Consider the following 25,110-nt stretch of genomic DNA (forward strand, 5'->3'; position numbering starts at 1 on the left):
TCAATCCCACTATTCATAGAATCATAGAATCATAGAATCATAGAATCGTAGAATCATAGAATCACAAAGTTGGAAATGACCTATAAGATCATCTATTCCAACCGTCTTCTCATTACTACCACAAGCTACTAAACCATATATTGCAGCTCCTCATCCAGACGCCTCTTGAACACTGACAGGGACGACTCCACCACCTCCCTGGGCAGCCATTCCAGTGCCTGACCACTCTCTGAGAGAAATAGTTTTTCCTCACGTCCAACCTAAACCTTCTCTGATACAAGTTGCAGCCATTTCCCCAGGTCCTGTTTGTTGCATGGGAGAAGAGGCCAAACCCCTCCTCACCACAACCTCCCTTCAGGAAGTTGTAGAGTGCAATGAGGTCTCCCCTAAGCCTCCTCTTCTCAAGACTAAACAATCCCAGCTCCCTCAGCTGTTCCTCATAGGACTTGTGCTCCAGACCCCTCACCAGTTTTGTTGCCCTTCTCTGGACACGCTCCATGGCCTCAACGTCTTTCCTGTAGTGAGGGGCCGAAAACTGAACACAATACTTGAGGTGCGGCCTCACCAGTGCTGAGTAGAGGGGGATGATCACCTCCCTGCTCCTGCTGGCCACACTATTTCTAATGCAGGCCAGGATGCCGTTGGCCCTCTTGGCCGCCTGGGCACACTGTTGGCTCATGTTCAGCCGAGCATCAACCAACACCCCCAGGTCCATTTCCTCTTCACACTCATCCAGCCACTCTGCCCCAAGCCTATAACGCTGCATGGGGTTGTTCTGCCCTATCACAGAGTTGACTAGATCAATATTCGTCCGAGACAGGGGGCAACAAGCCTCTGCCCTCCCCCCCCACCCCAGTCCCACAAAGATGGGAAGGAAGGAAGGGAGAAAAAGAACAGCGGCAACAATCTATGGAGGAAAACTTATTTTACTATAATACTGGAATACAAGATAACACAATATATACAATTTAATTGAAAATGAGATTAATAAATCAGACAAGATGAGAGAGAGAGTTCCCGGGACCGAGTCAAACCTGAAAAGCTTGGAACGGCCAGGAAAGCACCTCCAGCACCCACTGCCAGGCAGCAAGAGAGCGCCCCCCCCACCCAGAAGGGCCAGATCCCGTGACTTCTGTAACGTACAGGGATAGGTACTTGGAATTGGGGCAGTGACACTTTAACGCCCCGTACACTACATGATGTTTTGATGTGGAATACTGAAACCCAAAAACAAAAACAAAAAACACGGAACCGTGACATTCCACTCCTTATTTTACATCGTTACATCATGCTTAAAATATATATACATATATACAAACAAACTAACAAAAAATGATTAAAATGCATTACACACACATGGCTATATATATATATACATAGAATTAGTAACTGCGCTCCCCCGGCATCAAGTTTCCTTGTGGTACACATTGGACATCATCATTCTTTTGCATTACCCACCAAGTGGATCCTGGTCCCTGGGCAAAAACTGTACCACGGAGAGGTTTGCCCTTTCCTGAAGCTGGAAGAACCCAAACTGCCTTTCCTAACATGTTCTTTACATGTACAACAGGGACTTTATCTCCCTCTACGGTATGTAGGGAACTGGATTGGTTAGGACCATCACGATTGATAGATCCTCTGGTATTGACCAACCAGGTGGCTTCTGCCAAATGCTTCTCCCAGTGCTTAAATGTTCCGCCACCCAGTGCTTTTAGCATCGTTTTTAACAATCCATTGTATCGTTCAATTTTACCAGAGGCTGGTGCATGATAGGGAATATGATAAATCCACTCGATGCCATGATCTTTGGCCCAAGTATTTACAAGAGAATTTTTGAAATGAGTCCCACTATCTGACTCAATCCTTTCTGGGGTGCCATGTCACCACAGGACTTGTTTCTCGAGACCCAATACGGTGTTTCGGGCGGTAGCATGGGGTACTGCATATGTTTCCAGCCACCCAGTGGTTGCCACCACCATGGTAAGCACATAATGCTTACCATTGCGAGATGGTGGCAAGGTGATAGAATCAACCTGCCATGCCTCCCCATATTTGTACTTTTGCCATCGCCCTTCCTCCCAGAGAGGTTTCATCCTCTTGGCTTGTTTGATGATGGCACATGTTTCACAGTTATGAATAACCTGTGCAATGGCATCCATAGTTAAGTCCACCCCTCGGTCTCTAGCCCATTTGTATGTTGCATCTCTCCCTTGATGACCTGAGGTCTCATGGGCCCACCGAGCCAGAAATAATTCGCCCTTGTTCTGCCAGTCCAGGTCTATTTGAGCCACCTCAATTCTGGCTGCTCGGTCTACCTGTTGGTTATTTTGCTGTTCTTCTGTAGACTCCTGGGCACATGAGCATCTACATGACACACCTTTATAACCATATTTTTTGTTCGGGTAGCAATATCTTTCCACAGTTCAGCAGCCCAAATAGGTTTACCCCTTCTTTGCCAGTTATTTTGCTCAAATTGCTGTAACCACCCCCATAAGGCATTTGCCACCATCCATGAGTCAGCGTAAAGATAAAGCATTGGCCACCTCTCCCGTTCAGCAACATCTAAGTCCAGTTGGACAGCCTTTACCTCTGCACATTGGCTTGATTCTCCTTTCCCTTCAGTGGCCTCTGCAACTTGTCGTGTGGGGCTCCACACAGCAGATTTCCATCTGCGATGCTTTCCCACAATACGACACGATCCATCTGTGAATAGGGCATATTTCTTTTCATTCTCTGGTAGTTCATTGTATGGTGGGGCCTCTTTAGCATGCAATTTCTTCTTCAGCTGGTGTACCAAACTTATTCCCTTCAGGCCAGTCCATGATCACCTCTAGGATTCCTGGATGGCTGAGGTTCCCCATCCGTGCTCGTTGTGTAATCAGTGCAATCCACTTGCTCCAAGTGGCATCAGTAGCATGATGGGTGGAGGGAACCTTTCCTTTAAACATCCAGTTCAGCACTGGCAGTCGAGGTGCCAGAAGGAGCTGTGTTTCAGTACCGACTACTTCGGAAGCAGCCCGAATCCCCTCATATGCAGCTAAGATCTCCTTCTCAGTTGGAGTGTAGCCCTCTTCCGACCCCCTCTAGGCTCGACTCCAGAATCCCAGAGGTCGGCCTCGGGTCTCTCCTGTGGCTCTTTGCCACAAACTCCAAGTGGGACCGTTCTCTCCAGCAGCAGTATAGAGGATGTTCTTTATACCCTATCCTGTCCGTACTGGCCCTAGTGCCACGGCACGGGCTATCTCCTGTTTAATCTGTTCAAAAGCCTGCTGTTGCTCAGGACCCCATGTAAACTCATTTCTCATTCGCGTCACATAATAAAGGGGGCTTACAATGAGGCTGTAGTTTGGAACATGCATTCTCCAAAAGCCCACTGCACCCAGAAAAAATTGTGTCTCTCTTTTGCTAGTGGGTGGAGACAGAGCAGTGATTTTGTCGATCGCATCTGTCGGGATGTGACGACGGCCATCTTGCCACTTTATACCTAGGAACTGAATCTCCTGGGCAGGTCCTTTCACTTTGCTTCGCTTAATAGCAAAACCAGCACTCAGAAGAATTTGGATCATTCGCTCTCCTTTTCTAAAGACTTCTTCTGCTGTATCGCCCCACACAATGATATCATCGATGTACTGCAGGTGCTCAGGAGCACTGCCCTGTTCCAATACAGTTTGGATCAACCCATGGCAAATGGTCGGGCTGTGTTTCCACCCCTGGGGCAAACGGTTCCAGGTATACAGAACGCCCCTCCGTGTGAAAGCAAACTGTGGCTTACATTCTTTGGCCAAAGGAATGGAAAAGAAGGCATTAGCAATGTCAATGGTGGCATACCATTTGGCTGCTTTTGACTCCAGTTCATACTGGAGTTCTAACATGTCCGGCACAGCAGCACTCAGTGGGGGTGTGACTTCATTCAGGCCACGGTAGTCCACCGTCAGCCTCCATTCTCCACTGGCTTTACGCACTGGCCATATGGGGCTGTTAAAAGGTGAGTGAGTTTTGCTGATCACTCCCTGACTCTACAGTTGATGAATCAACTTACGAATGGGGAGCAAAGAATCCCTGTTGTTGTGGTGCTGCCGCCTGTGCACCGTTTTTGTAGCAATCGTTACCTGTTGCTCTTTTACTTGCAGCAGCCCCACAACAGACGGATCTTCTGACAGGCCAGGCAAAACAGACAGCTGCTTAATGTTGTCTGTGTCCACAGCAGCTATTCCAAAGGCCCATCGATACCCCTTGGGATCCTTGAAATGCCCCCTTCTGAGATAATCAATACCTAGTATACATGGAGCCCCTGGGCCTGTCACAATAGGATGTTTTTGCCAGTCCTTACCAGTGAGGCTTATCTCAGCCTCCAACACAGCCAATTCTTGAGAGCCCCCGGTCACTCCAGAAATATGGATTGATTCTGTCCCTTCATGACTCGAGGGCATCAGAGTGCACTGTGCACCAGTGTCCACCAGGGCCTTATATTTCAGTGGTTCTGATGTGCCAGGCCATCGAATCCACACAGTCCAATATACTCTATTATCCCTTTCCCCCCCCGACTGAGGGCAGGGCCTCTCTATTCATTACCTGTGGTAACTGGAGCAACTGCACTGGTGGTTGATCTGCTTTGTAATTCTTTTACCACTTCTCGTAGTAGAGAACATAGGTTCACCGTGCCACTTCCTCATGTCTTCTCCATGGTCACGTAGGTAATACCATAAGGCAATTCGCGGTGCATTATCCCTTACTTGAGCCGGAGAGCGTCTGCCTCTAACAGCTGAGATTTTTGATGGTGCACGTGAGAAGTAAGGTTCATCGTCTTTAGTTAGGTGGGCTCGCATGAATTTCATAATCTCCTTCATCTCCTTCATATCCTTCATTAGACTCTTTTGATTATCCTGATGTTCATCAAGCATCTCTGATAGTGCTACAGGTTTGTCATGACTAATTAGTTGAGATTAGTTGAGACACTTGCTCTCGCACTTCATTCAGTTGGTCCGTCATTTGTGAGAGCAGCAACAGCAACATGAGTGGGGGGTAGCAATTGTTCATAGTTTTGGAGTGAAAGAATTTATTCATAAACTAAGGGTGTTCTCTGTTGTTCCTTGTATCTGTCACACGCTGACATTAGTGTAGCGGCATATTTGTCCGGCGCTGTTGTCACGAGATTCTGCCATACCTCAGGCATTGTCCTCACTTTTTCAGGGTGGCGGTCTTGGTGTGGATGGTTAGGAACAAAGGGTCATACAACATTTCCACCACGCCTATTTCCCTCAAATACTGGATACCCTTTTCAACTGTATCCCATTTTTTCATCGCAATCTTCAAGCCATTTTTGAAGGGATACTTTTCCTTCACGGCTGTTAACACTCGTTCCCAGAGGGAGGCAGCCTCATCCGAACATCGACTAATTCCTCTATCAATAGCTGGATCTCTGGCAATGGCGCCTAGTTGGCGAGCTTCATTACCATCCAGAGACAAGCTGTGGGCCCCACTGTCCCAACAGCGAACCAAACAGGAAACAAGAGTTTCATTCGGGCGCCGTGTAAACTCCTTTCTTGAACCTTGAATTTCAGTCATCTTTAGAAGCTGGCGAGTAGTAATAGAGACTTCCTCTTCATCACCCTCTTCTGCACGTCTCTTAGTTTTCCCTTTTGCCTTTTGCAATGGTGGTGGTTCTGAGGAGGGCCCCTCGCCTGGATCTTCCTCCACCTCCTCCTCCTCCTCTTCTTCTCTTTTTCATTCAATAAGCAAAGACACTCATTTCCATTTCTTGCCTTCTAGAGGAGCAACTGGTATTGTTACTGGTGTCTCCTGTAATTGATTAGATTTGACTTGGAGATTTTCCCCTTTGGCTTGAACCTCAGCTCGGAAACTCTCTCTCCAGAATGGTATTATATAGGGCACGGTAAGCACAAGCCAAACCCCAAATAAGTTGTACCTCCTTAGATTTATGTAAGCCGCATCGTCCCTGACTCAAATACTGGCTTAGTTTCTCAGGATCCCACAGGTGTTCAAGAGTAAAATCCCATGACACTGCGGGTCCCCATGCTTCTAAGACCTTTCCTAAACCTCTCCATATCCCCTGCCAATCATCATTCTCTAATTTTGGAGAAGACTCCTTCCCTTTATTACAAATGCGTTGGAGTACATTCAGGAGAATTGATGACATGCACACCAACATGAGTATTAATTCAAGATTCGAAAAACGTTTGACAAACCGAGAAGAAAACCCGGAGACTGGTCTGAACATCATGTTGTTTGTAACATTAGCTATTCCATTTGGGATGTAGCTGTTTGTGAAATCAGCCATTCCTGCTGGGATGTAGTTGTTTGTGAAATTAGCCATTCCTTCCGGGATGTAGATGTCAAAATTCAAATCGTACCACATTGCAAATAGGTAAAACATAGGTGTCTCCATCAGTGCCATTAAGTAGTTATATATGAATGCAATCCCACAACACACAAGTGTGAGCTGGATTATTGGCCAGTAGGTTGTGAGTAACACCATTGCTTTTAATCCTTTACCCAGCACCCCCATGATAACGAGTGGGTTAATCGCTGGTGTCTGCTAAAAAGGGGTTAATGAATTGAAGCTAACAAGAGGAGGGAAAAGAAAAGAAAAAAGGCACTACTCAGACTAAGTAGTGCTCAAAGTTTACAAATATCCCAGAACACTGGCAGTACGCCTAATCTTTCAAGGTAAGGTTTTCCAGCATAGAAACCTGAACTACTGATAATGCTCCCTAACGAAGCTCTCTAAGAGCAGAGAGAAAAAGAGATTTTTTCTAAAAGCTAAAAAGCATCTATTTCCTGGCCAACGCACCAAAATCTGTCACAGAGTTGACTAGATCATTCTATGTCCGTGACAGGGGGCAACAGGCCTCTGCCCTCCCCCCCAACCCCAGTCCCACAAAGATGGGAAGGAAGGAAGGGAGGAAAAGAACAGCGGCAACAATCTATGGAGGAAAACTTATTTTACTATGATACCGGAATACAAGATAACACAATATATACAATTTAATTGAAATTGAGATGAATAAATCAGACAAGATGAGAGAGAGAGTTCCCGGGACCGAGTCAAACCTGAAAAGCTTGGAACGGCCAGGAAAGCACCTCCAGCACCCACTGCAAGGCAGCAAGAGAGCGCCCCCCCCCACCTGGAAGGGCCAGATCCCGTGACTTCTGTAATGTACAGGGATAGGTACCTAGAATTGGGGCATTAACACTTTAATGCCCTGTACACTACATGATGTTTTGATTTGGAATACTGAAACCCCCCAAAAATCAAAAAACATAGAACCATGATATGTCCAAAGTGCAGGACCCGGCACTTGGCCTTGTCGAACCTCATCCCATTCACCTCAGCCCAGCGATCCAGCTTATCTAAATCCCTCTGCAGGGCCTCCCTACCCTCAGGCAGATCTACACCACCTCCTAACTTGGTATCATGTGCAAACTTACTGAGGGTGCACTCAAGCCCCTCATCTAGGTCATCAATAAAGATATTAAACAAGATGGACCCCAGTACTGACCCCTGGGAGACAGCACTTGGAACGGGTTGCCAGCTGGACTTAACTCCATTAACCACTACCCGCTGGGCACGGCCCTCTAGCCATTTTCTTATTGATGTCATTGATATTAAAGAGCGTCGGTCCCAGTACTGAACCCTGAAGAATATTACTCAACACTGATTTCCATCCAGACATGGAGCCATTGACCACCACTCTCTATATGATCTTGCAACCAGTTCATCCATTGAACCGTCCACCTATCAAGTCCACATCTTTCTAATTTGGAGAGAAGGATATTGTGGGGGACTGTGTTAAAGGCCTTACTGAAGTCCAGGTAGATTACTTCAGTGGCTCTTCCCTTGTCCGTTGATGAAGTTTTGCCATCATAAAAGGCCACTAGGTTGGTCAGGCAATTTCAGTCTGTCTTCCATGCAGTAAATTACTGTGTACCTCTTTGTAATAGAGCTGATGTAGAGTAGTCTTGCTGTTCATTGCCCATTGTTAGGATTTAGGTTCGTTAGTAGCTGAATTCATTCAAAGTATCTTCATTAGGCTTTTTTTGTTCTTGCTGTTTACTTTGTCTTCAAATTAATGCCTTTTTTGTTACTCTCTCAAATGAAAGGCACCCCATAGAAAATTGCTATCTAATTGAACTTGTAGTCTATGAGATTAAGAACCTCATACCTATTTGCCTATACCACTAATGTACCATTTGTATTTATGCTCTTACTGTAACTAACTGCATGGCTTTTTTAGCAACTATTTTTAACCTCTTTTTATTACTTGTACTGTTTAGGTCTTTTCATATGAAGACATATTCCACATGCATTCATTATATAAAATTAGATTGTGATTAAAAGTATTATTTTCTTAACAAAGATTCCCTTTATAGCTTTTTATTGATGTTTAGTATTTGATCTTTCTTGAGAAAATAATATTATTATATTCTAATATTATTGTAGTGTTTGTTTTGTGTGTCCTTAGCACACTTTAAAGTTGGCTGAATTCAAGTATTCATTAAATCCTAAATGTAAATCAAAGGATAAGTATTAATCTATTTCAGCTACTTTAACTGTGAGTGCATAGAGTGATTGGGATACAAATAAATGTATCTTCCTTTAGAAAAACATTTAAGGGAAACTGTTAGAATTATACACAATAATTCATTGTCTTAATTAAGCTTTATGTTAGAAGTACAATCATAATATAAATCTTACTGTAAATTTCCAGTTTCCTTAAAGGAGACATGTTTATTGTCCATAATGAATTGGAAGATGGCTGGATGTGGGTTACAAACCTACGGACAGATGAACAGGGTCTTATTGTAGAAGACCTGGTAGAAGAAGTTGTAAGTAATTTTATATTCAAATCTGTTACAGAACTGAGATTTTTTTAAAATTATTTTGTGTATGCAACTTAACACTGAAATAAAACCAAACCAGTGGTGTTTAACTTATTGATTGTCAGTTATATACTTTTCTAAATCTTCCTTTAGTAATTGAATCTACCAATTTTTAAATACTGTAACAAACCTTTAAATCTAATTCAGTATTCAATGTGCTTATTCACTTGTTGTCCAAACAAGTTCATGTCCAAATGAATGATACTGTGAGCTTACTAGACAATATCCTAAACTCACTAGTCCTAAGAACCTGCTATTCATTCAGTTCCATTCTTTTTTTGTTTTCCTTGAAGTATTCCTAAACATATCACAGTGTGAACTTTCAGACTATGTGCCTTTTTCTTTAAAGGGTCAAGCATGAGTTAAAAGTATATTGAGTTAATTATGACAAGAACAGTTTTCTAAAATAATGGATTTTTGGCTGAATTTTCACTTAGTGAATGAAGTAGAAAACCTCTTCACACAGAACTGTGAAATGTGACATTTAGTTAAAATACCTTTGACTTCTTAGTGTTGCCTATTTCTACGGAAGATCTTAAATGAATTTACTTTTCTAAACTCAGGTGTACTCTTGTCATGTAATTAATATGTTAATTTTCTTATTAGGGAAGAGAAGAAGATCCCCATGAAGGCAAAATGTAAGGACTTTTTTTTTTTGTTATTAAAGCAAATCATAAAGTAACTGTAAACTTCAGCTATGAAGTTGGGAAGGTGAACCAAAGGTGTGTAGTTGGATGTTTTTCTGGTTTTTTTTTTTTTTTTTTAAATTATTTTTAAGACTTCTGTATAAGCTATTGAAGATACAAGACTTAACGTCAATTATCTATGCCTGTTAGTTATGCCAAATGGTAATGGGTTTTACAATGATAAAATCTTACATGAGTCTGCATGATCACTTTTATCCAGAATGCACATAAAGCAAACAAAGGTGATGACAGAGACTTTATTTGAGATACAGGCTCTATAGAACAAGATATCAAAGAAAGAGGAAGGGGAGCCTACAGAGGGGAGGGGAATCAACTCTTTGAAAGGGTTGATACGTGTAGGACGAGGGGAAATGGTTTTAAGTTGAGGGAGGGGAGATTTAGGTTGGACATCAGGGGGAAATTCTTTACCCAGAGAGTGGTGAGGTACTGGAACAGGCTGCCCAGAGAGGTTGTGGATGCCCTGTCCTTGGAGGTGTTCAAGGCCAGGTTGGATGGGGCCCTGGGCAGCCTGGTTTAGCATTAAACGTGGAGGTTGGTGGCCCTGCATGTGGCAGGGAGGTTGGAGATTCATGATCCTTGAGGTCCCTTCCAACCCTGGCCATTCTGCGATTCTGTATGGCTGTTTATGAGGGTGGATAGTGATAGAACAAAGGGGGAATGGTTTTTAACTAAGACAGGAGATTTAGGTTAAATATTAGGAGGAAGTTTTTCCACACAGAGGGTTGTGAGGCACTGGAACAGGTTGCCCAAGGAGGTTGTGAATACCCCATCCCTGCAGGCATTCAAGGCCAGGCTGGATGTGGCTCTGGGCAGCCTGGTCTGCTGGTTGGCAACCCTGCACATAGCAGGGGGTTGGAACTGGATGAGTACTGCAGTCCTTTTCAACCCAGGCAATTCTGTGATTCTATGAACTCACCCCTTCCAGCAACAGTTTAGAATAAAAAGGGTGAGCTGAGGAATGCAGCCTTCTTCGGTTCGAACCCTGGCACGCCAGAGAGGGGGGCAACCTGCACAGGCTTGGAATGCATATGCAGACCCAGAAGCACTATTGAGACAGAGAGGGAGAGGAAGGGTGGATCTAGGCTCCCCCCACTCTGGGCACTCATATGCTCCCATCCTGGTTCAGTCTGTGACCTGGCAATTCCATTGCACTCCACCCCTTCACAGCATGAACTAATGATCGAGTGGGTAGGGGGTGAGCTCCTGCAGCTTTGGTGGTTCAAAATACAATGCATATCGTGGCACATATACAATACCAGCCACAATGTAGAATGTTAAGGCACTAAAGGCAATTATCGGCAATCTTTTTTGTGGTTCTGTTGGGCCAGTACTTGATGTTTCTTCCCGAGGCATATCTTCTTCAAGGACCAGTAGCAGTTCTGGTTCATGTTCTTTACAGAGAGAGCGGGGAGGTGCTGGAACAGCTGACCAGGGAGACCGTGGATGCCCCGTCCCTGGAGGTGTTCAAGGCCAGATTGGATGAGGGCCTGGGCAGCCTTGTCTGGTATGAAACATGGAAGTTGGTGGCCCTGCATGTGGCAGGGGGGTTGGAGATTCATGATCCTTGAGGTCCCTTCCAACCCTGGCCATTCTGTGATTCATGCTTGCCAGTTCCCAAAAGTTCAGCAGTCCACCACAGGGTGTCACAATGTTTCCTCATGCACACTGGAGCATGCTGGAATGATGTTCCTCCTTCCACCTGTCCTGTGAACTTATAACCTCAAGGGGAGTAAAACAAGTGATTAACAGGTATGAGGACGGGTAGCTCTTCCCTCCACAGTAGGATACAGGCCGTATTTCAGTCTTGAGTCAACACCTCTGCCTATATCAGGGCATGTCCTGGTCTTCAGTACCACACCCTTTGGCCTGATATCTGTGGCTGGATTACTTTATCAAGTACCAAAGGGGGGGGTTCTAATTTGCCTCATGGACATGATTAATGTCCCCTTTGCAATGAAAACAGGAATGTCAACTACTACCTCTGCTGGCCATGCACCAGTTACTGGATGGTTTAGTGATCCCCCAACCTCTAACAATCTCCCCCAAGGTGCAAGGAGACCACACCATTTTGGTCCTGCTTGCACCTTCCAAGGCCATTTTACCTTGTGTTTCCCGGGCTCTAGGTCCTCAGAGGCAGGGAGCAGAAGATTATTCATGGTGCCAACTTCTGCTTGAGCAAGGTGCCCTTGCCTGTAATTTGTATCCTAAGTGGGGAGGCCCAAGTTGTCTGCAACATTCTTAAAGCACTGGGTCTGCCATCCCTTGGTCTCTCATTCAAGTCTCGCAGGGTTTCATAAAACCTCTTGGTCCACCCCTTCAAGGACTGTGAATCTGCCTTCAGAGCAGCCTCGAGGAGCCCATTATATCTTTCTATTTGGCCTGCTCCCATTGGATTACAGGGCAGGTGAAACTGCCCTTTGATGATGTTGCCTTCAGCCCACTTCTGCACCTCTGAAATGTGTACCTTGGTTACTCTCAATGACTTCAGCAGTTCCATATGATGCCGTCAACCTAGTTAGAGCTTTGATGGTATAGGCTTGGTTTGCCTTTGCTACAGGATAGGCTTACATCAATCCACTTGCTGTATCAACACAAGTTAGGGCATATCTGGCCCCTCAAATTGAGGAAGGGGACCTATATAATCAATCTGCCATCGCTGTAATGGGTTGTGTCCTCTAGTGAGATGGGCCGTAGTTTCTGGCAGAGGTCTTGGTCTCATTCGTGAGCAAGCGTCACAGTCCTGACATGCCTGGACAATATCTGATAACTGTATGGGCAGCCCCCATGCTTTAGACGCTGCCCACATGTTTTTCTGTCCTGCATGTTGTAGTTTCTGATACAGCCAGTGAGCTATGTTTTCTGCTGATGTACTTCCTAGCCATCGAACTCAAGCCATGTGTCAGCTTCATCGCTGCCTGGTGACTGCAAGGGTTGATGTCCACAGACATGGTATGCTCATACAGTCCTGTGTCTAACCATGTTCCATATATCAACCCACATATCTTTGCCCCAGATAGGTCAGGCATAGATTGTCCAATCCTGAGTAGCCCACTGTACTATCCAGAGTGTGAGCCATCCAGAGTGCAAGCCCTCGGTAGACTGCCCAACTATCTGTGCAGATCTGTGAAGATCTGCTATCGCCTGGCTCTTGAGCTATCACCATCCACACAGCTCATAGCTCAGCCCACTGGCTACTTTGTCCATCCCCCTCTTCAAACCATATTGTTTGAGTCGAAGGATGGTACACAACAGCTTGCCACCTACCTGGGTTCTCTCTGCTGGATCCATCCACGTACCAAGCATCTTCTGGAATAGGATATTTCCCCTTTTGTACAGGACTTTTCTCAGGGCAAGTAACCATTATTTCCTTGGGTGTCTCACTGTGATGTTACTGGGCTAAGTATCTTCTGCAATTCTTCCTTCAGTGAAGACGATGACAGGTGGCTTCTCTGACTAAGGTAGGTGACCCAGCATGCCACTGTTTCTGATTGGGCCACCCCTGTCTTAGGAATGTGGGTTAGATTTTTTACCCCCCTCCTGGATTGGCAAATTTGTTTTAACAGTGACCTCTGCAGTCTGAGTTACTGGTTCTACCACCTGCAGTGCAGAATAGGTAGCCAATAACTGCTTTTCAACCATGCGGTATCTTTCTTCTGCTCCACGCCAAACCTATGACTAGAACCCAATTGGGATTCGAACAGAACTCTGGTGCTGCCACAGCCAAACCCTTCTTGAGTTACATGCACATCTAGTTCAGCTGGAGGGGTTGGATTAAATATACCCAGCGCCTGGGCCTGTTTGATGGCTATTTTTGCTTGCTGGAAGGCATCTTGTTCCATTCTACCCCAATCCCATACTTGGCCTTTTTTTGTTAATAGATATAGAGATTTTAGCAGTTGTGCTAAAATAAGTATAAAGGATTGCCAGTATCCAGTTTTGACAGTAGATGGTTTGAACGAATTTGCCAAGTCACAATACCACCAGATTATGACAAAAAGTAGGCGAATGCATGTATCCCTGAGGTAGGACTTGAAAAGTCCACTGCCTGTCCTCCCATGTGAATGCAAACCGGTATTGAGATTCCTTAGCAATTGAAATGCTGAAAAATGCATTTGCTAGATCCAGAACACAGTGATATGTTTCTATTTCTCTACTTAATGTATCCATGAGGGAGGCGATGTTGGGTATGGCTGCATGGATTGGTGGTGTGACTTTATTCAGTTCTCTGTAGTCTACGGTCATTTGCCATGTAATATCTGACTTCCTGACAGGCCATATGGAGGAGTTGTATGGGCTATGTACAGATCTAATGATCCCTACTCTCTCCAGCTCATGCACAGTCCTGGTAATTTCTTCTTGCCCAACTGGGAGTCTACACTGCTTAGTATTTGTGATCCGATGTGGTTGAGGCAAACAAATAGGCTCAATTTTTGCATTGCCCCTGTCAATGGTATATGGGCTGGTTCAACCTGGTTTTGTGAGGGATCCACAGATCCACGCCTCTGGAAAGGGGAAACAGGAGACCCCAAAATAATTAAAAACAGCGGCAACGATCTGAGGAGAAACAAACTAATTTACTAAATAGGGTATCGGAATGCAAGATAACACACTATAATACAATATAATTAGAATTGAAGCTAATAAATCAAATATAATGAGAGAAGGAGTGTCCAAAAAAGCTGAAGGCCTTACACTAACGGCGTGTGGTTGGGATGAGCAGCATCGAGAGAGCCTGATGATCGAAAAGAGGGATGTCAGGTGACCTACCAAGGCCTTATATCTGTTCCCCCAGAGCAGGAATGATAACAGAACAGCAGTCTTCAGGGGAATGTAGTTCTTCTCTTCTGGACAAGTGTCCAGAACTGGAGCATTAACTCTTTAACTCCCAGTGCACTACATGATGTTATGATGTGGGCGGGTAGTTGAAGGAACAGGTGTGCAGGTGGTTATTACATCTGTACCTTCAGTGGCAGGGAAGGATACTGGGATGAGCCTAAAAACCCACCTCTTGAACAAATGGCTTAGGAGTTGGTGCAAACACAGGAGTTTTGGTTTTTTTGATCACAGGGCAATTTACCAGGCACCTGGCATGATGGATGCAAATGGAAGCAGCCTGTCTCCACAGGGAAAGAGGGTTCTAGCTGAGGAACTGGCGGGACTTATTGACAGGTGTTTAAACTAGGTATGAAGGGGGAAGGGGACAAAATGAGGACCGCTGGGACTGAGGGGGCAGTTCGAGGCTCAAAACAGAACTTGATGGGTGGAGACGATGGAGTTCAAAGGCTTGGAGAGGGGTGGGGAGATGCTGCTTCTCTTAAGTGCCTGTATACTAATGCGCGTAGCATGGGAAATAAACAGGAAGAGCTGGAGTTCTGCGTGCGGTCGTGAGGTCATGATCTCATTGCGATCACAGAGACGTGGTGGGACAACTCGCATGACTGGAATGTTGTCATGGAGAGCTATGTGCTTTTTAGGAAAGATCGGCTGGCTAGGTGGGGTGGTGGAGTTGCTCTTTATGTGAGAGAGCAGCTAGAATGTATTGAACTCCACTTGGGGGAGAGTGATGTAGCAGTGGAGAGCTTGTGGGTGAGAATCAAGGGGCAGGCTGGTAAGGGTGACACTGTTGTGGGTGTGTACTACAGTCCCCCTGATCAGGATGAGGATGTTGATGAGGCCTTCCATAAGCAACTGGATGTAGCGTCATGTTCCCAGGCTCTGGTGCTTATGGGGGACTTCAATTATCCAGATATTTGCTGGACGACCAACATGGCCAGGCACACACGGTCCAGATGATTCTTGCAGTGCGTTGAAGACAACTTCCTGATGCAGGTGGTGGAGGAACCGACGCGGGGAGGGGTGTTACTGGACCTTATTCTCACCAACAAGGAAGGACTTGTTAAGGAAGTAAAGGCTGGGGGCAGCTTGGGTTGTAGTGATCATGAGATGGTGGAGTTCAAGATCCTGAGTGGAAGAAGTAAAGCAAAAAGTAGGATTGCTACCCTGGACTTAAGGAGAGCCAACTTCGATCTCTTCCGGGACCTACTTGGAGCTATCCCGTGGGCTAGGGTGTTAGAAGGTAAGGGGGCCTGTGAGAGCTGGTCAGCATTTAAACAGCTCTTCTTCCAAGCTCAGGATCAGCGTGTCCCTGTGAGCAAGAAATCGGGAAAAGGTAGCAGGAGACCTGTGAGGATGAGCAAGGAGCTCGTGCACAAGCTCAAAGGAAAGAAGAAGGTCCATAAAATGTGGAAAAAGGGTCTGACCACTTGGGAAGAATATAGGAATGTAGTCAGGGCCTGCAGGGATGGGACGAGGAAGGCTAAAGCCCACGTGGAATTAAATCCGGCTAAAGTGATAAAGGATAATAAAAAAGGCTTTTTTAAGTATGTTAACAGCAAAAGGAAAACTAGAGAGAATGTGGGCCCCTTACTAAGTGAGGGGGGTGTTCTGGTAACGGGGGATGCTGAGGAGGCAGAGATACTGAATGCCTTCTTTACTTCCGTCTTCAGTGAAAAGGCTCTCCCTCAGGTTTCCCATACCCTGGAGGTTAGTGAGAGGGTCTGGAGAATGGGAGACTTCCCTTTAGTCAGGAAAGAGGTGGTCCATGAGCACTTAGGCAGTACTAAGGTCCACAAATCCATGGGACCTGATGGGGTGCATCCACGTGTGCTGAGGGAGCTGGCGGAGGTCATTGCCGAACCGCTCTCCATCATCTTTGAGAGGTCTTGGATAACGGTGGAGGTCCCTGAAGACTGGAGGATAGCCAGTGTCACTCCGGTCATCAAAAAGGGCAAGAAGGAAGACCCAGGTAATTATAGGCCAGTCAGCCTCACCTCTGTCCCCAGAAAGGTGATGGAACAGCTTGTGCTGGGTGCCATCTCCAGACAACTGGAAGAAAAGGAGGTTATCAGGACTAGTCAGCATGGGTTCCCCAAGGAGAGGTTGTGCTCGACCAACCTGGTGGCCTTCTATGATGTTGTCAAATGCTGGGTGGATGGGGGAAGAGCGGTAGATGTAGTCTACCTTGATTTTAGAAAGGCATTTGATGCTGTCTCCCATGACGTCCTTATAACAAAGCTGAGGAAGCGTGGGATAGATGAGTGGACACTGAAGAGGGTTGAGAACTGGCTGACTGGCAGAGCGCAGAGGGTCGTTGTTGGTGGTGCAGAGTCTGGCTGGAGACCTGTAAGCAGTGGTGTTCCTCAGGGGTCCGTGTTGGGTCGGGTCTTGTTCAACATCTTCATCAATGACCTTGATGAGGGGATAGTGGCCACCCTCAGCAAGTTTGCTGATTATATGAAGTTGGGAGGATTGGCTGACACGCCTGAAGGCTGTGCTGCCATTCAGCGAGACCTGGACAGGCTGGAGAGCTGGGCAGTAAGAAACCGGATGACGTTCAACAAAAGCAAGTGTAGATCTTACACCTAGGGAGGAATAATTGCATGCACCAGTACAGGCTGAGGTATGAGCTGCTGGAGAGGAGCTCTGCAGAGAGGGACCTGGGCGTCCTGGTGGATGACAGGTTGGCCATGAGCCAGCAGTGTGCCCTCGTGGCCAAAAAGGCCAATGGCATTCTGGGGTGCACTAAAAAGAGCGTGGCCAGCAGGTCGAGGGAGGTGATCCTCCCCCTCTACTCTGCCATGGTGAGGCCTCATCTGGAGCACTGCGTCCAGTTCTGGGCTCCCCAGCACAAAACAGACAGGGATCTCTTGGGAAGAGTCCAGCAGAGGGCCAAAAGATGGTGAAGGGCCTGGAGCATCTCTCCTATGGAGAAAGGCGGAGTGAACTGGGTCTATTTAGCCTTGAGAAAAGACGAATGAGAGGGGACCTGATCCAGGTCTATAAATATCTGAGGTGTGGGGGCCATAGTGGAGACAGGCCAGTCTCTTCAGTGGTATGTGGAGACAGGACAAGGGGAAACGGACATAAGCTGCAGCATAGGAAGTTCCGCACAAATATGCGCAAGAACTTCTTTACAGTGAGGTGACGGAGCACTGGAACAGGCTGCCTAGGGGGGTTGTGGAGTCTCCTTCTCTGGAGATATTCAAGTCTCACCTGGATGCCTTACCTGTGCTACCTGGTTTAGGGAACCTGCTTTGGCAGGGGGTTGGTCTTGATGATCTCTAGAGGCCCCTTCCAACCCCTACAATTCTGTGATTCTGTGATTCTGTGTGAATACCGATAACCAAAAATCATAAAACCATGACATTCCACCCCATATTCCACATCAATACATCATGCTTAATATGTACAAACAAACCATAATTACCAAAGATTAAACATACACACACACGTATATATATACATGGAATTACTGCCTGCACTCACCCAACATCAAATTCCTTTGTGGTACACACTGAACAACCCCATCTTTCTCCATCACCCACCAAGTGGACCCAGGTCCCTGGGCAAAAACAGTTCCACAAAGAGGTTTGCCCTTTCCAGAAGCTGGAAAGACACAAACTGCTTTTCCTAACATATTTTTTACATTTACTACAGGAACCTTATCTCCCTCTACAGTATGTAGGGAGCTAGCAGGACCATCACGACTGATCGATCCTCTGGTATTGACCAACTAGGCGGCTTCTGCCAAATGCTTCTCCCAGTGCTTAAATGTTCCGCCACCCAGTGCTTTCAGCATAGTTTTTAACAACCCATTGTAGCGTTCAATTTTACCAGAGGCTGGTGCATAATAGGGGATATGGTAAATCCACTCAATGCCATGATCTCTGGCCCAAGTATTTACAAGAGAATTTTTGAAATGAGTCCCATTATCTGACTCAATTCTTTCTGGGGTGCCATGTCTACACAGGACTTGTTTCTCGAGACCCAATATGGTGTTTCGGGCGGTAGCATGGGGTACTGCAAATGTTTCAAGCCACCCAGTGGTTGCCTCCACCACGGTAAGCAGATAACGCTTACCATTGCGAGATCATGGCAAGATGATACAATCAACCTTATTTATACTTTTGCCATCGCCCTTCCCCCCTAGAGAGGTTTCATCATCTTGGCTTGCTTAATCATGGCGCATGTGTCACAGACATAAATAATTCACCCTTGTTCTGCCAGTCCAGGTCTATTTGAGCCACCTCAATTTTGGCAGCTCGATCTACCTGTTGGTTATTTTGTTCTTCTTCAGTAGCCCAACTCTTGGGCATGTGAACATCTACATGATGCACCTTTACCACCATATTTTTTATTCAGGCAGCAATGTTTCTCCACAGTTCAGCAGCCCAAATAGATTTACCCCTCCGCTGCCAGTTATTTTGCTCCCACTGCTGTAACCACCCCCATAAGGCATTTGCCACCATCCATGAGTCAGTAGAAAGATAAAGCATTGGCCACCACTCCCGTTCAGCAACATCTAAGGCCAGTTGGACAGCCTTTACCTCTGCAAATTGGCTTGATTCTCCTTTCCCTTCAGAGGCCTCTGCAACTTGTCGTGTGGGGCTCCACACAGGAGCTTTCCATCTGCGATGCTTCCCCACAATATGACATGATCTGTCTGTGAACAGGGCAAATTTCTTTTTATTTCCTAGTAGTTCATTGTATGGTGGGGCTTCTTTCTCATGGGATACCTCTTGTGCAGGTGATATTCTGAACTTTTTGCCTTCAGGCCAGTCCATGATCACCTCTAGGATTCCTGGATGGCTGAGGTTCCCCATGTGAGCTCGTTGTGTCCTCAACACAATCCACTTACTCCAAGTGGCATCAGTAGCATGATGGGTGGAGGGAACCTTTCCTTTAAAATCCAGTTCAGCACTGGCAGTCGAGGTGCCAGAAGGAGCTGTGTTTCATTACTGATTACTTCAGAAGCAGCCCAAACCTCCTAATACACGGCTAAGATCTCCTTTTCAGTTGGAATGTAGGCCCCTTATAATTTTCTGCTCCACCTGGATACTAATAGGTCTTTCCCTTAATCTGAACTCTCCCACAGTGGTCTGGAGAGTCAGACTCGAAAGGATGTCTATCCCCAATATAAACTCTGGAGTTCGGCTGTCACAGAGTTAACTAGATCAATCTATGCCCATGACAGGGGGGCAGTAGGCCTCTGGGACCCCCCCGCCCCACAAAATGGGAAGTGAAAGGGAAAAGGGATAGGGAGATGGGAGCTGGGCTCAATGAAGGAAATAAACAGCGGCAATGATCATTGGAGGAAAACTTATTTTACTGACTATGACATTGGAATTCAAGATAACACAATATAATACAGTTTAATTGAAATTGAGACTAATAAATCAAATAAAATAGGAGAGAGAGAGTTCCTGAGGCTGAGTCAAACCTGAAAAGCTTAGAACGGCTAGGAAAGCACCTTCCAGCACCCACTGTAAGGCAATAAGAGATCACCCAATCAGGAAGGGCCAGATCCTGTGACTTCTGCAATGTACAGGGATGGGCACCTGGAATTGGGGCAGTGACACTTTAACTCCCAGTGCGCTACATGATGTTATGATGTGGAATACTGAAAACAAAAAAAACACAAAACCACGTCATGGGGCAATAGACATCTTGTATATGAGGAATGCAGCCTTCTTCCGTTTGAATTCTGGCACGCCAGGGAGTGGGGGGGGGGCAACTCGTGCAGGTTTAGAGTGCTTGTGCGCTCCCAGTAGCATGGCCAGAAGCACCACCAAGGGGGAGAGAGAAGGGTGGATCTTGGGTCCTCCCCCTCTGTCCCCCACTCTAGGCACTCACATGCTCACCTACTGGTTCAGGCTGTGACCTGGCATTTCCACTGCACTGTGCAATGGAGATTATGGTGTTTTCTCGTTTGTTTTTTTTTTATATGTATACAGCTTTCCTTAGAAATAACCTTCTTCAAGTCTGCTCAACTCTAAATGCAGGAGAGGAAATAAAGTGCTGTTAGAGAGCTGATAATGTAATAGTAATGCTTTTTCTATATTAACTTCATGCTAACACTGAGAGAAGACCAGGACTATAAAATAATGTTTGCCATGAATTCCAACTTGTTAAGTACTTAAATTGTATTAGCTCTTTCAAATTTATTTTTATTTAATATGAAAAATGTGTTTGATACTATGACAAATAATTAACTGTTATATTATTTTCAGTATTAAAGATGAGTGGCAAATGCAAGTTAGAGAAAAATTCTAGTATCTGGATAACTTCATTTGTATACTCCATTTGCTTGCTACAATTGCAGCTGACGCTTCCTGTGTTAGTTGCTTAGTTTGCTGTCTTCAAGACTGACAACTAACTGAACAAGACCCCTCTTCTTACTTTAACAGCAGAAAGAAAATCATTGGTGCGTGGTTTCAGTTTGCTGTTCCTTAATGTTCTGTTGGTTGAATTGGCATAGCAGCATAACAGTAGTACGATTGCCTTTAGATGCAGGAACTTTTAACAAATTAGTTTGTAGCAGATGCTTAGAACTTTGACACTTAATTCAGATATTTGTTGCCGAGAGGATTCCTGGGGAGACAGATTCCCTTTAGTTTTCCAATCCACCTCCTCAATGAAACTCACATCCACTCCCCTGTGCAATGTCAAACTGAGTTGTGGAAACAAACTCTATAACCACAAAGTAGTTATAGAGCAGGTATGTTATTCAGTGCCGCGCACATGCTGGGTGCAAGGAGGATAGCCCCTTCCTAGCCTTATTTATAGAAGGAATACATACATATTCATAGTATTTCTAAGACAAGGAGTGGCTATTACAATTACTTCTGGGAATTCATTACAATATTACACGTGCATTCTACAACCCAAACCCCACCCCTAACTAATGCTTCTACACATGCGTGGTGCCTCCTGGTGGTTGCGGGGATGAAGGCCGTATGTCATCCTCACTGTTTACTTCTGACCCTGGTGTCATTTGAGGAAGTATTCCAACTTCAACTGGTTCTGTTTCTAGGATATGGCTCCTTGGACCAATCAGCAAGCTCCCCAGGTTACGGTTGATGCACCCCATATCTTTCCCATTGTTCATGCTCAACTACTTTTACAATTTTAACAATATAACAAATTAGCCCTTTATTCAAAACTGTTCTATATAATCATAGATATCAGGTTGACTGGATGGACACTGCTGAAGTTTTTTAAGGACTGTGGAAGGTGCAAGATGTGAGATTAAAGCAGTGCATATTCACTAGTTTAAGAAAGCTAGATTGTTATTTCTTCAGCTTCTAGCAAAACCCAGTTCTCCTTGTTCTGGACAGTATTTAACTTTCATTAATCTCCTCATATAGACTTTACATTTTTTGCTTCAAATTGTCATCCAAGATTGAACTCAAATATGCTTGTCAAATTATCGAGCATTTAATGCTTTTTCATGTGTAAACAAACTTGGATTGAACATCTATTTCAAGTGTTGGACGCTTGTATTGCAATGAATTTAAACAGGTGATATTTGTTTTCATTCTTTTAGTAGAAGATCAGAATCCCTGAGTAAGATAATGGTTGGTTATAATCAATACGTACTAGGTTTTTAAAATAAAGATTAATTCATACACGCCAGAGCCTTAGATGTGTCAACAACCAAATGAGTGCTGATAGCCTTGCTTTCTATTTTTCTCTTTAAGATGGTTCCATGGGAAGATCTCCAAACAAGAAGCTTACAGTTTGCTGATGACAGGTACTTGTATTTGAGGTGGAAATAGTGATAGTGGAATGGAATAAGGCAATCTGATTTATGCCATACTGCATCAAAACCTGCTTTTCTGTATGAACGTATGACTGGACCTGTAGTTGCTGCTCCAGTACAATGTTACGTTAGGGGGAAATCAGACAGGTGGAATAAACAAAAAAACAAAACTCATGGCTATGAATATTGAGTATTTTTATGTTCTCAAGTATAGTTAACTATGTAATTTCAAGTGAAACTATTAAATGTATTTTAAATATATGCCTATTAGTAATATTTTGGAGTTCATCAAAAGGCCAAGGAGAAAATACTTTTATATTTATAGGAGAATGTATTATAAACTTTTTTGTCACCTCAGAAGAAATAATTATTTAAATGAAAACATCAAGATTTGACTCACACAGTCAAATATCATAGCTCAAATATTAGAATAAAAATATTTTAGCTTTCTTAAAACATTATTGATTTTTTTCTCCCCTGTACCCATGCTCTTGTAAAGGGGTGGCAAACCAGTGGATAGGTTGTATGTTATAGCCGATTTTTGCATCAACTTTGACAGTTTAGTACTACACCCCATTTGGTGGAAGAACAGAGATTGCTAAGGGAACTTCAGACTTTAAGTGTACAGTTTTTGATAATTTGTATAACTTCGATAAGCGATCATAGATGATACTAAGTAATAGTTGAATAATGCTGTTATCATATTTTTTCAGTTGGTCAGGTGTGCAGTTTTCTTATAAGACCTTCAGATAATACACCTGGTGATTATTCACTTTATTTTCGGACCAGTGAGAACATTCAACGTTTTAAAATATGCCCAACTTCAAACAATCAGTTCATGATGGGAGGCAGATATTATAACAGGTAAGTTTTAAGTTGTATTTTCTAATTTTGTAAAGAATTTATGTACTGATACATCATAAAATCTCAGTATTTGTTAAAAACGTACAAAATATTTTACCTAACTTGCTAGTAGTTATTTGTAACTAAGTATGTTTCAAATGCCTAAGTGTAACATGCTTTTTTGAAGCACTTGTCTTCTGTAAATGAGTTTCTTCACTCTATAAATTGGATTATTACACATAATTAAGAAAATGCAGTGTTGTCTTGGAAGCTGTTTATAATAGGAAGCTTTTTGTATGTGAGGGGAAAATAGAAACGAGTATTATTCGTGACATTCAAGTATTTTTAAGTATTAATAATAGAAATAGACATTCCCAGGATAAATGGAAATAGCTTGAAATGGGCAGAGGGCAGATTTAGACTAGATATTATGAAGAAATTCTTTACTGTGAGAGTGGTGAGACACTGGAGCAGGTTGCCCAGAGAGGTTGTGGATGCCCCCACCCTGGAGGCATCCAAGGCCAGGCTGGATGGGGCTGAGAGTAACCTGGTCTAGAGGGAAGCATCCCTGCCTATAGCAGGGGGTTGTAATGAGATGATCTTAAAAGGTCCCTTTCAACTCAAACCATTCTATGATTCTATATTTATAAGAAAGGGGAAAATTATTTTCATTTTTTGAAAAAAGTAATTAAATTGCATTAAAACATGTGAATGATCCTTTGGTCAGAAGTGTAGATTGCTTCATTGAGAGTGATGAAACTTGGGATGGGTTTCTTTTGCTATGGATGTAAAAACATGGTAATATGTACAAAAAGTGACAAGAAGTAACATTTCCGCTTTCATGGAAGAAGCTATTGATACAGCTCTATCCTCGATAGTCCTTATTAGAGTTGTCATAGACTCAAGAATTCTCAGTACTGAAAACTCACTCTTTTAAATAGAGTACACTGCCTGTCACACAATCAAATTTTCCAGAATGTTCACCTAGAACCAGAGTATTCTTCATTCCAATAGAAAATTTCTCTCACATCCAGCTTGGCTTCCGAATGGGTAGAGATACAACTAGTGTGCCTTGAGAAAAAATAAAAAAATGAAAAAAATCAGAGCCTCTAAATTAAGAAGTTCAGTGATTACTTCATATAACTTCAAATGGACAATGGTGTGAGGCTAAACAATGGGAACCTTATTAAACTACGCACATCCCACACGCAGGCTACTTGAGTATCTTCTACATTAATCAGCTGTCAACGGTTTACAGGCTGGTTTGGCCCAGTTCCATGACTAGTGAGGAGGAGGGACTTCGCAGAATCTGCGCCTCCGGAAAAAGGGAACAGGGGACCCCAGAATCATTAAAAACAGCAGCAACGATCTGAGGAGAAACAAACTAACTTACTAAATATGGTATCGGAATGCAAGATAACACACCATAACACAATATAATTAGAATTGAAGCTAATAAATCAAATATAATGAGAGAATGTCCGAAAGGTTGATAGGCCTCACCACAACGTTGAGGTGAGATGCGCAGTGCAGTTGAGCAGCAGGGAGACGAGAGGAGAGCCGATGAAGAAGAGTGGACAAAAAAAGCAAATCAGGTGACCTTGCCAGGAGTTCTATCTCCTCTCTGTGACCGCAAAGTCCCCTGTGGGGAATGTAGTTCTTCTCCTCTTCCAGACAGGTACCCAGAACTTGAGCATTAACAGTTAAACTCCCAGTGCCCCACATAATGTTATGATGTGGAATACCGAGAGCCAAAAAAATCACAAAACCATGACATCAGTCTGGACTCTAGACATCCTCATTGAAGGAAAAAAAAAAATTAATTAATTAATTAAATAAATAAATAAAATCAAGCTACAATATCAGCCTTCCATGAAGGTAAATGCTCTTCTACCCATTCTCTACTTATAGGGCTTATTGGAAGGACGATGGACTAGAAGCCCCCATGCTAGGTGAATCAAACTAATTAGTAAATTAGCGGAAATCATATTAGTCTCAAAGGGTTTTGCAGCATTAGGTAGTACAGCTTCAGAAACTTATTGCAGTAAGTTGATGCTT

The 25,110-nt window shown here is 44.2% G+C and overlaps 1 protein-coding gene across 1 annotated transcript in view; it reads left to right on the top strand.

Annotated features, from left to right (window-relative positions):
• The window catches only part of LOC122156550 (ras GTPase-activating protein 1-like), a gene marked incomplete at its 5' end in the record, with an annotated part of 80,389 nt that overhangs the window by 17,549 nt on the left and 37,730 nt on the right, over positions 1 to 25,110 (top strand). Inside the window, 4 exons of the mRNA XM_042811323.1 lie at positions 8,730 to 8,847; positions 9,508 to 9,539; positions 22,148 to 22,200; positions 22,923 to 23,073. Coding sequence (XP_042667257.1) covers positions 8,730 to 8,847; positions 9,508 to 9,539; positions 22,148 to 22,200; positions 22,923 to 23,073 — 354 coding nt within the window. The remainder of the gene's footprint in view (positions 1 to 8,729; positions 8,848 to 9,507; positions 9,540 to 22,147; positions 22,201 to 22,922; positions 23,074 to 25,110) is intronic.

This window comes from Centrocercus urophasianus, unplaced genomic scaffold, assembly GCF_019232065.1.
Source record: "Centrocercus urophasianus isolate 14NV4802_14NV808 unplaced genomic scaffold, USGS_Curo_1.0 seq_1279, whole genome shotgun sequence".
Classification (NCBI taxonomy): Eukaryota; Metazoa; Chordata; class Aves; order Galliformes; family Phasianidae; genus Centrocercus; species Centrocercus urophasianus.